This window comes from Pleurodeles waltl, chromosome 4_1 (assembly GCF_031143425.1).
Source record: "Pleurodeles waltl isolate 20211129_DDA chromosome 4_1, aPleWal1.hap1.20221129, whole genome shotgun sequence".
NCBI classification, from domain to species: Eukaryota; Metazoa; Chordata; class Amphibia; order Caudata; family Salamandridae; genus Pleurodeles; species Pleurodeles waltl.
In genome coordinates this window covers 394,758,884-394,774,321 of record NC_090442.1, presented here as the reverse complement: position 1 = coordinate 394,774,321, position 15,438 = coordinate 394,758,884, and the positions used below count along the sequence as shown (strand labels likewise).

The window sequence follows — 15,438 nt, the reverse complement described above, 5'->3', positions numbered from 1 at the left end:
AGTATCTAAAATGCCACAGGATTTGCTTGTTGAAAGATGTCAATAGTGAATATTAAAATACCCCATCTATATTATTGGTAATGAGCCAATAAAGAATGTCAGCAGTGGCATCAGTCTCCCCATTCCAAAAGGTAATAATGTCAGTGTTGCTTGGCTCAAAATTTCTATCACAAAAAGTAATTAATAAAGTTCCTTTGATCTACAATCGAGAAGAATAGTTAAAATGAGATGAGGCTAGATGTGACCAAAAGGTTCTTTCTAGTACATGATGTTAAACCAGGGTAAGCAACCCACCCTGTGATCTACCCAAATTAGTGGGAATTGGTGGTGGGGGGGGGGTAAAATAGGAAGTAAAACAGTCAATTTATGAAGGAAGTTTAGTCCAACTTCCCTGACAACAAATTAAATTGTAACTTCCCCAAAAGACCCAGCCAATCAGGATAGCTCCACTTGGCACTCAAACCTGCCTCATTCCATGAAGCAAATTTGTATGCCAAGGAGGACCGAGTTAATGGAGAAGAGTTAATATTAAATGCCGATGATCATCAAGAGACAATATTCGTGTGAGTATGAGCCCTGGGGATTTTTTACTTTTATGTCAGCCAATGAAATTATCCTGTGCAGATCATTTGTGACCTGGACAGAAGAAGATGCTAATGAAGGCCCGAGTTGAAAAACCAAGAATATCAGCAGGAGCAACTAAAAGAACCAGAGAGGCATTGCCTCATTCCAGCTAGTACCTGGGAGGTAAAATTAAACATGTTAAAAAGCTGACATACAGCACCTGGATTTCTGAGACGAATTACAACGCAGTCATTTGTATCAGTATTGGGCTATTTCCAACCCACGGCACCCACCCATTGAACCACATTAATCTGCTCATACATTAAGTGACTTTCATCCGTTTTCCTCATTAACCAGTGGGTTACTTTATTAAGAAGCTGTTTGTAATGCTTTGTCAGTCGGTCTTAACATTGGTCCACATTTAAGGATAATAACGTAGAGTTGCGTTCATGGCTAATTGGAGGTCAGAGGTTTTCTCAGCTATCCCTGATATACATTTTCCTCACTGGAATTGCCCAAGGTGGAGCATTTAGAACAGTGCCACATTTATGTTTGATTACTTAAGTGTTTCATGGACCGCTACATGGCCTGTTCTTTAACATGTTTGTTAGCGCTTCCATTTCAGCATGCATTAAGACCCATAGACCTTTACTCAGTATCTTTCACCCACTCAATATAAATTGCCATAATCTGATAAATCCTTCCCTCTATACTGTCCAGTTTATCGTGAATCAAAGCAAAATCACACTCTCCATCTCCCCTCTAACTCCCTAAATTAACAGAGTCCTTGTTGGAATTCACCATAGGCTGGGGTACAGATCATCCTTTCCCAAGTGGCACGCATACAGAATTCTCTTTTTTTTTTATCCCAGTGTCATCCACTGCATCAATAGATAACAGTGCCACAAGGGTACAGGGATTGGCCATTCTCGCATTAGCTGATGTGGGGATAAGAGCAGGGTTGGGGTTAGAGCTATTACCAGAAGCCTCAAGTGCAGCTTTCCTAGCGGCACCCATCCTTTCATCAACAGAGTCAGAATCTGTTGATTGATTGCTGCCATGGCATTAGATCGAAAATTGCCCATGACGCTAGAAAAACAATGCTCCTTACTGTTTAGAGTCATAGATTTCCTCTTGGCCGTAGTGAAGAATGTTGCTGCTAATCAAAAACATGTGATAGATTACAGGGCCAAGAGGGGTAGGCCAGCCTGGCCTCATTCGGGCTCTGATGGGTGCAGACTTGCTTGCGCTGGGTGAAGCGGGGAATCCGAGTCCCTACGTACTGGCAGCTACACAGATCCTGCTTCCTCTTGCTGGGCTAGCGGCAAGTGCAGTATTAGAAATGGAGTTCCTGCACCACACTGAAAGTTAGTTTCATCATCCGTCTTTGGGTCAGTTTTTAGGTTGAACGTTAGCGTTCGACATGTTGTATACTTTTAGTATACTTATACTGTGGTACAAAGCTATTTGATTTGTTAGTTGCAGTGTCCTTCAAAAATTCTTGCTTGCTAGTGGTCAGTTCTGCCTCTTTGTCCTGCCTTTTTTCTCTTTGGGAGCAGCACAAACCACTGTCTAATTACGCTATGTCCTGTTTATCTCTTCTGACTAGGACTTTTTCTTTCAGTATTGGCCTGTTTGTCTTACACTGTGGGTGTATAATCAGCCCCTCCTCCCCACCAGGTCTCTCCATAAACATAAATCGTCATCAGTGGGGGGCTTTTCCAGGGCCACCTCGCTCTTGCTCTCTTCCTCTTGTTGTTTTCAGTGTGTGTGGCAAGAAAGGTCCAGTCAGTAATTTACAACGCTAAGAACTCTAACTCGATCAAACAAGACACCTTTGCATTCCAAATGCTTGTTTTCCTTTCTTTACAGAAACATCCACAGCATTCTCTCGTCTAAACATTATACGGAGACATTGCTAAGTTGATTTGACCCCTTTTGCATCTTTAATTACTGCCAAGCGTCTCCTTTGCCTTTCCTATTTGGTGCTTGCATCACGCGCGTCTCCAGCTCACTCGGGCGACCCGCCTCGGCTTCTATTTACATTCCTTGAACGAATAAATTAGGAAGAAATAGCGAGCGAGAAATTCCGCAACTTGGGAAACGAGAAAACATACCGGACGTAGCGTGTTTTTATGAGGCCTACGGTGCATCGCGCACGATCCCGGGGACAGGAGGGTTGGGTGGGGAAAAGGTCTTTGCTCTGTAGCTGCTCAGTTGTGTTTCAGGAGCCAGGGCCCAGCCAATGCCCGAGTGTGTGAGCCATCGCTAGACCCGAGTTGGCAGCTGTGACTAGCTGGGTGTTACAATGCTGCAGGCTGAGGCTTAGCTTTTTCTCACTGCCAAAGTACACAACCCTGGCTTCCCGAAGCACAAGGGAGTGGCGCATTATTATACCTCAGTCTATTTATTGTGTTGATAACTACTTGACAGCGTGCTCAGGTGGAGGCAGCAGGGGAGGAGGTCGGGTGATGTCCCTGTTAACGCAAACACACAAAGCCTGACAGAAGTGGTGGGGTTATTTTTTTCTGTTCAGCTGCACCAGAGTATCAGGCTCTATCTTTCAGAAACATGGATGTAAGAATACAAGGGGGCAGTAGTGTTTTAAGATAGCTCAAAGGGTTTGTACTTGCTGCAGCAATCTGTCTAAAAATGTTCCGAACAGTTTTGAATCTCAAAGGAACATCCTCCAGAGTTCTTAAAATGACCACTCTCGTGTCTTACACATTCAGCCAATCGTGATTTCTTTTTTTCATCTTGCAATGCGAGAAATATGGCGCTTCCAGTCTTTATGAGCGAGCACAAAGTGCTCCGTCCATGCTGTAATCTCTCTTTGGGCTTCAAACCATGCCCATGTCACGTCAGTTAAGAAATGTTTACCAGAGAGCAGAGCTTGGGGTACAATGCAGCAATATGAGGAATTTCCGCCCTCCCTTGCCATTCCTACACACGGTACGGCCCCCTCTCCCTCGTCCCTCCTCCTTCCCGCCCCCAGCACTCCTCTCTCTCCATGTTCACATTGCCAGCAGCTTCTGTGATCAATCGATACCGGTGCCCACACTCCAGCCAAAGAAGTGGTCGAGCAGGCAAGCGCTATGCTGGAGTGAACGCCCACTCGTGATTAAAGTAAAGCTCCCCAATCATGCCCACTTGTTTTTCCTTTTACTGCTTTGCCCTCCCACTCGCTATTTCTCCTTCTGCTGTCCACTTCCCCTCACCCTCTACCCCGTCCTTGCTTGCCCATCACTGAAACCGCATCGGGTTTCCTAACCTTGATCGCACAAAACTGTGTTCCCATCCCCAGGGCTTGAGGTGGGATTAAAAAACTGGGGGTGTCTCAAAAAGGGGTGGCCGATAGAATGATGGGCCTGGTTTAAAAACACGTAAGTTACAAAGCTCTGCTTAGTATAGTGTGCCGCCTGGCTGGTATTTTTGCTGATTTTTCTCTTGGTGCATCCAGGGATATAATACAATAAGTAACAATACACCTACACAAGTCAGGACTATTGGCTTTGTCAATGGCTGTTAGTTGCAGAGTTGATCAATTTATGTGGCAAGAAAAGTCCAGTTATGCATTTACAACGCCAGTAGCTCTAACTCTTGTAAATGCGAGGCCTATTGCATTGCAAATGCTTGTTTAGGTTTGAGGAGTAGGAATGGTGAGCCAGGCACCTGGACTGCCACTGTCGGAGTATTTTCTGAGTGGAATTTAGCTTTTTTACCCAAAATATAATAGCCTTGGCTGAGGAGTGCTCAGAAAGGTGTCAGCAGCTTTGTGTTTCCTCTTTCAGTTTGAGGCTCTTTTTCTGCACATGGAGCACCAGGAAGCCGGCCCCCAGGAGGCTGGACTCCCATTATGCAGTCAATCTTTAAGCAGTTATTCGGGCCCAGTTGGGTGTGCAGTGTAGTCACACAGAGCAGCATAGCCAGAAGAATCTTGCTGTGCAGGCGAGACCCTGCTTGTACAAGCAGTATGCTGCATGTGTGGTGCATGGGAGGAAGGAACACGAGGAACATGAGCCATGCTGGCTTTCCCCACTGTCACTGCTGATGCTGGTTTCACTCCTGGGGCAGGCTGACCTGCATTGCTGGTTGCTTGTCACTTCTTTTTATAGATTATAATCCATTGACTTGGTGGTGGTGCAGTGAGAGTTGTCTTGCTACTTGAAGAGCCTGGGTGTGCTCTTCTCGTGACCCCACAACAGGAAACCCTTGAGCCAGGACAATGTGCACCTCAATAGGGGAGGCAGGGATGGGGATAGACGGCCCCGATTGAGCAAGGCTTCTCCCTGGGTGCCCCAAGCCAGCTCTCACTGTGGTGCCTCAGCTTTCTCCACTCCAGAGATGGGTTGGCGCTGCTGCTTCTGTGAAGCAGGTGCCACCTCCTCACCGATGCAAAGGGTCCTTGGTATCAGTTGGTCTTGTGCACCCAGGGGCTCCTTGGAGATCTGAAGTCTAGAGCTGGTGGTGCTTCTCAATAGGGGATGCAGGGATGGGGAAAAATTTGCCCGGCTGAGCAAGGCTTCTCCCTGGGTCCCTAGAACAGGTTATCACTGAGGTGCCTCCACTTCTTCCACTCTAGAGACGGGCTGGCAATGCTGCTTCTATGAAATGGGTGCCACCTCCTCATTGACACGAAAGGTCCTTGGTATCAGCTCATTTTGCACACCAAGGGCGTCCCTGACGATCCGCAGTCAAGAGTCTGCAGTGCTTCTCAATAGGGGAAGCAGGGATGGGGATAAGTGTGCCTGGCTGAGCAGGACTTCTCCCTGGGCACCCAGAGCCGGGTCTCACTGTGGTGCCTCCGCTTCCTCCACAGAGACGGGTTGGCTTTGCTGCTTCTGTGAAGCGGGTTCTGCCTCCTCACTGAACAGAACAGTCATTGGTATTAGCTGGTCTTTTGCACCCAGCGGCTCCCTGGAGATAAGCAGTCCAGAGCCAGTGTTGCTTCTTAGTGAAACCCGGCAAACCACCACAATGAGAATCAATATAGGCCTCTCCCTACAGGTAGATTAATCAAACAAATATCACACATAACTTTGTACTAATTTATTGCTGTTGGCTCACCATGGTACCAAGTTGTATGGGTACCTGTGAATAAAGGATGTTTTTCACCTCGGTTCCTGAGTGACATAACAAAAGACTTGCTTCGCTCTAGTCAACCAATCAAACGGGATTTATAGAGTGCAGCTAGTAACCTGCGAGGGTATCCAGGCACTGTAAATATAGCTGCTAAGAGGTTCAGATGAACTGCCAGGTCTCAAGTCCTTTCCTGAATTCCAGAAGAGAGGATGAGGTCGATAGGTGAAGGGAAGGTTGTTCCAGGATTTCCCCACGAGGTAGGAGGAGGACATACTCCACTGTTACACTTACAGAGCCGGTGATGGGTGTGGAACCAGGTGGAAGAGACTGTGTTTATCTGGTTTTTAATGGTGAGCTGGCCATCCAGGATGATTTTCAAGGTTGCAAGCGTGGTGTGTCAGAGTGGGTGCTGGTCCTAGTTCATTAGGCCACCTGGAGTCATTCCATGGGGAGCTGTTGTTCCCTAAGATCAGCACTTCGTTTTTTTCTGTGTTGAGCTTTAGGCAGTTGTTATCCAGTCAGCAATGCCTGTTATGTACCTGTGGAAGTTGACCTTCGTGGTGGAGGGGTCTTCTGATAGTGAGAGGATGAGCTGGGTGTCTTCTGTGTAGGATATGATGTTCTGCCGATGTTGGCCAACAGGGTCACGTGGATGTTGAACAGTGTATTTCTCCCGGGTCAAGGAGGGTTCTGATGTCATCAGTGTCAGCCACCAGGGAGGTTTCGTGCAGTGTTTGGTGTGAAATCCGGATTGGGAGGGGTCCAGGAGATTGTTGATCTCCATGTGTTCTGTGACTTGTTGGTTGATGGCCTTTTCGAGGACTTGGGGGGGGGGGGGGGGGAGAAAAGGAGAGCAGAAAGATGGAACGGTAGTTCTCAAGTTTGCTAGGGTCAGCAGAAGGTTTCTTGAGAAAGCGTTTGACTTCTGCTTGTTTCTATACTTCAGGGAAGGTGGTCGAGGTTATGGGTGAGTTGAAGATGGCGGTGAGCTTGCTGCTGATAATTTTGCTCCTGTTGAAAATGTGGTGGGGTCAGGGGTCTGTGGGTGTTCATGATGGCTTTGGTGTTTTGTGTGGTGAGCTGGTCCCAGGCAGTGAACAAGCGGTCAAAGAATAGCATTGGGATTTGCATCTGTGGGAGCTGAGGGTGTTGGCGGTGCTGAGTTGGGGGTTCAAAGTTTTTTTAGATGGTGGAAATCTTGTCATGGAAGAAGTCCACCAGGGTGTGTCAGTTTCTGTGAAGGGGTGATGATGTTTTTAGTGGCTGAGGGGTTGAACAACTCTCTGAAGGTTTTGAAGAGTTCTTTGCTGTGATCAGAGCTGGCTTCGATGCGGTTGGTCAGGGTGCTCCTCTCAGTCTCTTTCAGTATTGATGGTATTGGTTGAGGGACGCTTGACGGTAGCTCGGTCTGTGGGCTTCTTGCTGGTATCCCATTTCCTTTCTAGTTGCTTACAGTTGCGTTTTGTCGTTCTCAGTTTTCCATGGTGTACCAACTGGCCTGTTTGGTGGGGCTTTTGAGTTTTTTGGGCTTGCCTGAGATGGCTCTGTTGGCACAATCGGTGATCGAGGCAGGGAAGTTCTTGTCAGCCTGTTCTAGTTGTCTAGTTGATGTCATTCAGAACACCTTGGTGAAAAACACCCATGGTATTCACAGTTTCCCATCTATAATTTTTGTACTGAATTTCCAGGATGCGCTGTCTGTCATGCTGCAACAATGAGGTTCTGGGAAAATGTGTTTCAACTGCAGCATGTTCATAATTATATTGAGGAGGGTATCCGTGTTGTGCCGTCACTCTAAAAGAGATTTATTGCTTGTGCACTACCAATGGGATTGAAACTTGAGCATAAACCATCTTGTTTTGTGAGGTAGCATAGGTCATTGCATTTGAAACTGGGAATATTGCAATATTACCACAAATATTTTTTTTATTGATATTTTTACATATGGAATGTGGTAACATTCTTTGACAAATCTCGATACTGTTCAGTATCATGTGCACCAATCATGTTCTCACTCTATATGTGGCAGTAAAACAAGTAAATGTGCATACACAGAGATATATTTTGCTTCATTGTACATCTGCATCTATATTTTAAATGGCTATGTACATATTTACAGAAACACGTTCTACAGGGGCAGAGGGTTTCTGTGTAGCACCATGAATACCAAGGGATGCAATATTGTGTGCATTTTTGCAAAGTATAATTATTTAAGTAATTAATGCCCATATATATTAATCAAAGTAAATTTTTTGCTAGGATGTAGTGTCCTCTCTGGAACAACAATTTAGTCCTATGCTGCAAGCTGAGTTCTCTGTGCTGGTTGATGTGCTGTACAGTCCAGAGCGTCTGTTCCCAGATGGATCTGATGCTAGGATACGATGTGGTGCATTTATGTTCAAGTAAGTCATATTTTCAGTTCTATGTTTCTACCCTGGATAATATGTCTGGGTTTGTTAAAGATTAAGCATACTTAAATTGCAGAACATTTGCCACATTAATCCCTCTATAAGATAAGATCAGTTATTCCTTAATTGTTATTAATGCAGTCTAGGTTAGGCAACTCTGTCCTTATTTTGTGGCTTGGCCATGCATTGTTTGTCTATCTTCATGTAGTACAAAATATTGTTGCCTCCCTTATGACTAAAACATAGAAGTAGGAATACAGTTCTCTAATATTGTGAGCACTGGTCTTGAGTTTCCGTATGGGAAAGTTTATAAGCCAATATAATCAGGCTCTCTAAAGAAGTAAACCACATTTTAAATACCACTACCTCAAATCCTCTCTCTGGTCTGTGTTGAATTAAGAGACTCAAATAGCATGTTGAAACTTATAGATAGTAGAGATTCATAAATGAACCACAGTGTCTTTGCCTTACAAAGTGAACCATGATACTGAGTAGCAAAAAAATAATTTTGAGATAGAAATCCTATAGGATGATCACCTTGCAACTAAGCTGCCTCAGTGTTGTGTATGTTTGAAAGCCTTTTGGTCGAGTTCACTCTATATAAAACCAAAGCGCTCTATATAAATCTTAATAAGCTGTACAAATATTTTCTTATAGAAAATACTTCTAGCCCATTTAACCTCCTGGATTTTGTGCTTTTGGACTACCTGGCTTTTAGGTCGAGCGTAAGCATTCGACCTTGTGTATGCTTTTACTATACTTCTTATAGCTTAAAGCAATTTCACTTGTTGGTTGCAGTGCCCTTTAAAATTATTGCTCACTAGTGGTCGGTTCTGCCTTTTTCTTCCTCCTTTTTCTGTTTCAGAGCAGTGACCAACTATTGTATTATTCCACTTTGGTTTCTTTATCTGGTTCTGTAACAGACTATTTTTGTCATTCCTTTGTGCTCCCCTGGTGCTGTCCTTTCACTGTGGGTGTTTTAGGCTGGTAGCTGCCTGCTTTTTATTGCAGCATTCTGTTCCTCCCATCTCCTCCCATGTTGCTGACATTTGTTTTGGCTTTATTCCAGTGATGTCCTTGTTTACTTCTGGCTCCTAAAATAAGCTTATTTTACAAAAGAAACACCCAGTCATTTAGGTCACTGCTCAGGAAAGCCACAATATGCCCTTTCTGGTAGAATGTAACTAAACCTAGAACAATGATGTGAAACTTTCATAGCCTCCCATTGCAACTCAAGTCTCTCTTTCTTGGGCCCCTCTGTGCCAGCACTCATGACATCGTACACAGGGCATTGCTTATCTCCTTTTTTGTGGCAATAAATCTTCTCAGGCTGCTCTGCTTATTGAAATGGGAGGCGATAATGCTTTCAAGATTATTCATTCTGTTCAAATTAAAAAATACTGTTTCAGCCTTATTTTCCAATTTCTGTTCAGACCTTTACACAAATCGAGGTAGTGCAATCATCTTCTCATCCCTCCTCAAGGGCTTGTGATTTCTGATGTCAGTAGCTGCAAGTGACCACCAAAACATGGCAGGAAAATACAAAATTATGAGACAGGTTTGACCAATTTATGTGGCAAGAAAAGTCTATTTCTGAATTTACAATGCCAATAGCGCCAACTCAAGAAAATGTGAGACCTATCGCATTGCAAATGCTTGTTGGACGTTATTGTGACTCACACTAATTGAGTGTCACTCACTGTAAAATCTGTTATAATTGATTGGGTGTACACAGCACTGATACTTTTGCCACACCGAATTGACCAGACAGTCTTTTGTTGTAGAAGTGTAATCTTGTGGTTACGTTGCATTACCATGTTATGTTTTACATTTATTGGCTTGTTCTGTGTTTATTTGGAAACACTATGGCCCTACATCCCCCATGTACCACTACCCCTACCAATGTTTCTTGTTTTTTCAAATCCTATTCAGATTTAGCAGATGGACCGACCTCAGACACTGTGACATATATCATCATGCTGTTTGCGTTTCAATGCCTCTACGTTGCTCCTGTGTGTATATACAACTGGGATTCAAATAAAATGGCAATGAAGAAATTAAAAAATAAATAAATTGGGTGTTCTAGCTGTCACTGTCTGACTTTTAAAAACAGGTCTGCTACTGTGCAGCTGGGTTAAAAGGTTCTGAGCTGGCTACATGTGGTACACATGTGTACAGGTTGAGCAAGTGGGACTACTATCCAGCTCAGCCCAGTATTAACAGGCAGCCTGTCCCAGAAGGCATCATCAATGATTGGTGCTGACCTGGTGTAGGTCTTAAAATGTGAGCAGGCGCTCATAGCGTAAGAATGTGGTAGTTAGCTGTCAAGTGTGTGTGCTTTATTGTTATACATTATGGCCTAAATTTGCACCAAAGTAAAGCTCCTGCTGGGCCAACTTAAATACACCACTGGCCATTTGGAGGATCAAAGACCCTCCCCACACAGTAGTGCCACTTGGGGATGGAATGTGCATTTGATAATTACTTTTTATACTGCACCAGGCCTGAGAAAGCCTATCCCAAGAAGAACAAAGGGTGAATGCCACACCTCATGAGCCAATCACAGGAGGGGCTTCCTTTGAAGTTTTAGAGAAAGGGAATAGTTAGCTGTGACTGCTAGGGCTTGGTTGCAGGCTGTCAGAGAGGTGTTTCAACAGACCGTTTTATCTTGAAATGTCCAAAAGTGTTGTGCAGTAAGCTTGCTATTGTGAAGTGATGTTGTGTCATTCTAGGACTGGACAAACGTACCTTCCTTCTGGAACTTTCCATCTACTTTTGAAAACCTCTGCACAGAGGAGATCCAACATCTGAGAGCACTATCTCTGTAACAAAACATATTATTTTGATAGGTTACTTTGTAATAAATCTGGATTCACTCCAGTGCAGGGCCTGCAATCATGTTGTGTATTGAAATTGTCTCTGGGGTTCACCATGAACTAGGAATGCTCTGGCGTTGCTGTTGCAGTATTCACATAACTTAAGGTAAGTCCTGACTATGAGTGGTGACCCAGCAAACGGTAATTAACGAAACAACAATCATACAGTCTTGTTGTTTATGCCTGCTAGATGTGTTGTTCATAAAATCATGACCTGAAACTGTATTTTTTACTCTTCTGCTTTAGGTTGATTAACCATACAAAAAAGTTAATGGAGAAAGAGGAAAAGCTATGTATTAAAATTCTTCAAACACTACGAGAAATGTTGGACAAGAAAGACAGCTTTCCAGAAGAGGTAGCAAACTTTTGAAACATTGTTTCCTTGTGAAAAAATGGTTTCTTCTATTTAGGCTTCTCTAGCACTCTTCAATTAAAGGTGAATGTAGGTTATCATTCAAGCTATTGTATTAATAGGCAATACACATATGCTGAATCTACATCTGTTTCCAATTTTATGACATATTACATCTGAAAAAATCTAAATGTTGACTTTTTATAATAGTTAATATTGTGAAAAAACTGTGAAGCCGAGTCCCAGGATGTCTGCCAACACTTCCTAGTTGAAGTGTTGACAGCCAATCAGAGCTCTGTATTTCCCTGCATGAGTGTGTCGTTATTCACAAACCCTTTGAGCCTCTAGATATCTATATTTAGTTTTCTTTAAATATTTCAAAAAGTACTGAATGGATTAAAACTAAATAACAAAAAGCACTCTTTCCGGACCAAGAGCTACCATTCCGCCAAATTTGGTGTAATTCCATCAAGCAGTTCGGGTTGTAGTTGTGTTCAAAATCCCTATGGAAATTATATTAGTACACACTTCTTTTAGCCCCCCTTTTTCTCGGCACCCTTTTGACAGATCAGCCCCTAATTCCCCATGTACAACATTCACTGGAATACTTTTTTAGTATAATTTCGCGAAGATTCGTCAAATGGCGCCAAAGATATAGGCAAGTCAAAAAATACTTTTCAATGGAAACATGGTCCTAAGTATAACTGCCTACTGCTGACCGCCAGTAGGTAATATATATATATATATATTCTCACTGAAAAAAACAAATGTTACATGGACGTTATAGTTAGGAAAAATATATTTTTTTAAAACATAGAAATTCACTTTAAAAAAAACTAAAGGTTACAGAGAGATTATAGTTAGGTTCTGAATTCACTCACACAAAAACATAGAAATTCAGCAATTATAATTAGGTATTTCAAGCAACTATAACTTGCGCTCTAAAGTAACTATATCTCTCGCCCCCAACATGCACAGTTATTTCATCAATAATTTGACTGCTAAGGTTTCATTGATATTTTTATTTTATTGAAATTAAAAAAGTTGTAATGGGTGCTGTAATATCTGGGATATTTAGCAGTGCATGGTGAGGGTGCAAGTTTAACGTCCCTGTAACCTTTGTATTTTTAAGTGAATTTCTTTGTTTTTTTAAATTCTATTTCCTAACTATAATGTCCTTGTAACCTTTAGTTTTGTCAGTGAATTTCTATTTTTATTTTTTTAAAGAAAAGTCATTTTAATTAGTATACATTAATTCAACCACCGCTGTGCATGGCCTCTGTCTATGCATGGTGGGTGTTGGCCACAGGGCCTTGCCAACCGCCAATCCCTGCAGCCAACTCCCTATAACCACCCAGGCTGCGCACACTCAACGGCTGTGCACGGCAGGGGTTGGCCGCAGGGCCTGTCTCTCTTGGTGTGAGAATACAGTAGGTGTGAGAGGGTGTCTCTGAGTGTGAGAGTGGGTGTAACAGTGTTTGGATGTGAGAGGATTTATGGGGGGGTGAGAGCTGGTGTGAGAATGTCTGGGTGTGAGAGGGAGCCTCTGGGTGTGAGAGTGGGTGTGTCACTATGAGTGGGAGTGTGAATGTCTGAATTGGTCTGTGAGTGTATGAGTCTCTGTGTGGGTCTGTGAGTGAGTGTGTGAGTTTCTGAGTCGGTCTGTGAGTAGGTGCGTGAGCTCTGAGTGGGTGTGTAAGTCTCCAAGTGGGTATCTAAGTGGGTGCGTGAGTATCTAAGTATGCCTGTGAATGGGTACCTGAGTTTGAGTGGGTTTGTGAGTGAGTGCATGAGTCTCTGAGTGGGTCTGTCAGTGGATGCTTGAGCCTGAATGGGTTTGTGAGTGTTTGTGTGGGTGTGTTAGTAGCTGTGTGAGTGACTCAGCCACAAAGGAACTGCACCTGCCTGTTTATCCTCCAAAAGTTCACAGTTTTGCTCAAAATGTCTACTTAACTGAAGTACTTCCTACTGGTTAGTTAGTAAGTGCTACCTCGTTGGGTAAATGTCCAGTGTGTATTCTACACTATAGCTGCATAACAGACCACGAGAAACTGCGTCCAGGTGACCTTGTGTGGGTTTAGAAATGTGATTGTTCCTTGTGCGTCTTTCTCTAGAATTCTGTGATAACATGAATTCTGCTATAGAGAGGCCGAGACTACAAAGATGTAAATCTACACCAAACCAGGGTCCTTCCTATTATCTATTTGATGTAAATGCTTCTTTTTTTGTGGAGAATTCCTCTCGGCATCAAGAACGCGCCATCAAAATCAGCGGGAAACGCACTGGGAGGCCCTGCGGTAAGCTGTCCATCATCCTGGCAAAAGCCAGGAAAACCTTTGCATACTACTAAAGTGGAGAGTGGGCAGAGCGTTCAGGTGATTTGCACATTTATATACTTAAAGCAATTTAAAGGGAGACCCATGGACTCTAGAGGAGGAGGGGCGCGCAGCCGATCTCCCCGGTTGGAAATTGGCCCCCGGGACCTCATTCCCCAACCTTCATTTAATAGGGGAGAGGGGGCGCTCAGCCACACATATATAGTTACACATATATTATTACTTAAAGCAATAAAAAGTTAGTTACCTGTGAAGTAAAGATCTGAAAAGTAAGGCTGAAAACGTACCTGCTATGTAAAGACTCCTGATGGGTGAGAAGCAATCGTATCATAACAGATAGAATTGTTTTTTTGTTTTTTGTTTTTGCATTTTTATATAGAGTGAACTTGACCCAAAGGGATTGGAGCGCTTTACATGAGCACCAGTTACGTTACACAAGTATGCATTCATTTTTTTTTGGTACACATGGGGAGATTAAGTGATTTGCCCAGAATCACACGATGTTGAGCACATGCAGAGGCTCGAACCTGGTTCCCTAGCTTCAAAGTTGGCAGCTCTGACTGTTACACCACATCCTCTCCCCTAATTCCCAGTAACACCTTGAGTTATAAAAGAAGTTGTTGATCTGTGAAGTAAAATATACATTATTTATAGGCCATCCCCATGAAAGTGATGCTTCTTTTGTCCATGTCTTTCAAAATTTGCTATTCGGCCAAAACATATTTAATTACCCGGACCAAGGCCTAATGAAAAACACTGGGAAACTGAACTGAACTGAACTGGCCTGGCCGACAAAAACCCACCACCCGACCCCACCGACCCGGACTCCGCCGCCATCAACCTCCAACAATGGATCCTCAACTGCGCCAACATCCTAGCACCACTCAAGAGACCCACCGTCAACCAAGAAAAGAAAAAACCAGCCTGGTTCACTGACGAACTGACCACCTCCAAACGCACCTGCCAGAAACTCAAGAAAAAATGGATCCTCGAGCGCATACCCGACAACCTTGCTACCCTCAAGGAAGCCAACCGCGAACACCACCAACTGATCCGACGCACCAAACGCTCCCACTTCACAGAACGCCTTAACAACAATGCACACGACTGCAAGGAACTCTTCTGCATCGTGAAGGAGCTCTCCAACCCCAGCGCCAACGTCAACGACGTCCCACCATCCCAGAAACTCTGCGACGATCTCTCCACCTTCTTCTACCAGAAAATCACAGCCATCTACGACAGCTTCAACACCGCACCTCTGCCTGACCCCACCCCCAACAACTCCTCCCACGCCGTCCGCCTCACCACCTGGACCCACGTAGACAACGCCGAAACACTAAAGACCATGAACTCCATCCACTCAGGATCTCCTTCTGACCCCTGCCCACATCACGTCTTCAACAAAGCCGACGTCACCATCGCCCCCAAAACTCCGCAAGATCATCAGCCTTTCCTTCAACACCGCTACCTTCCCGGACAGCTGGAAGCACGCAGAAGTCCAACCCCTCCTCAAGAAACCTAAGGCTGACCTCAACGATCTCAAAAACTTCCGACCGATCTCCCTCCTCCCTTTCCCAGCGAAAGTCATCGAGAAGATCGTCAACGCACAGCTCTCCCACTACCTCGAAGACAACTCCATCCTAGACCCCTCCCAATCCGGTTTCAGACGCAACCACAGCACAGAGACTGCACTCCTCGCCGCCACAGATGACATCAGACAACAAATGGACAACAGCAAAACTTCAGCCCTCATCCTCCTAGACCTCTCCACTGCCTTCGACACGGTCTGCCACCGCACCCTACTAAAACGCCTCCACGAA

General features: G+C 44.2%; 1 protein-coding gene across 5 annotated transcripts in view; it reads left to right on the top strand.

Moving 5' to 3' along the window:
• ITPR2 (inositol 1,4,5-trisphosphate receptor type 2) overlaps nucleotides 1–15,438 on the top strand; it is a 1,367,642-nt gene that overhangs the window by 810,773 nt on the left and 541,431 nt on the right. For all 5 annotated transcript variants that reach the window (XM_069228605.1, XM_069228604.1, XM_069228603.1 and 2 more), the window contains 2 exons: nucleotides 7,906–8,048; nucleotides 11,177–11,285. In XM_069228605.1, the coding sequence (XP_069084706.1) occupies nucleotides 7,906–8,048; nucleotides 11,177–11,285 (252 nt within the window). The remainder of the gene's footprint in view (nucleotides 1–7,905; nucleotides 8,049–11,176; nucleotides 11,286–15,438) is intronic.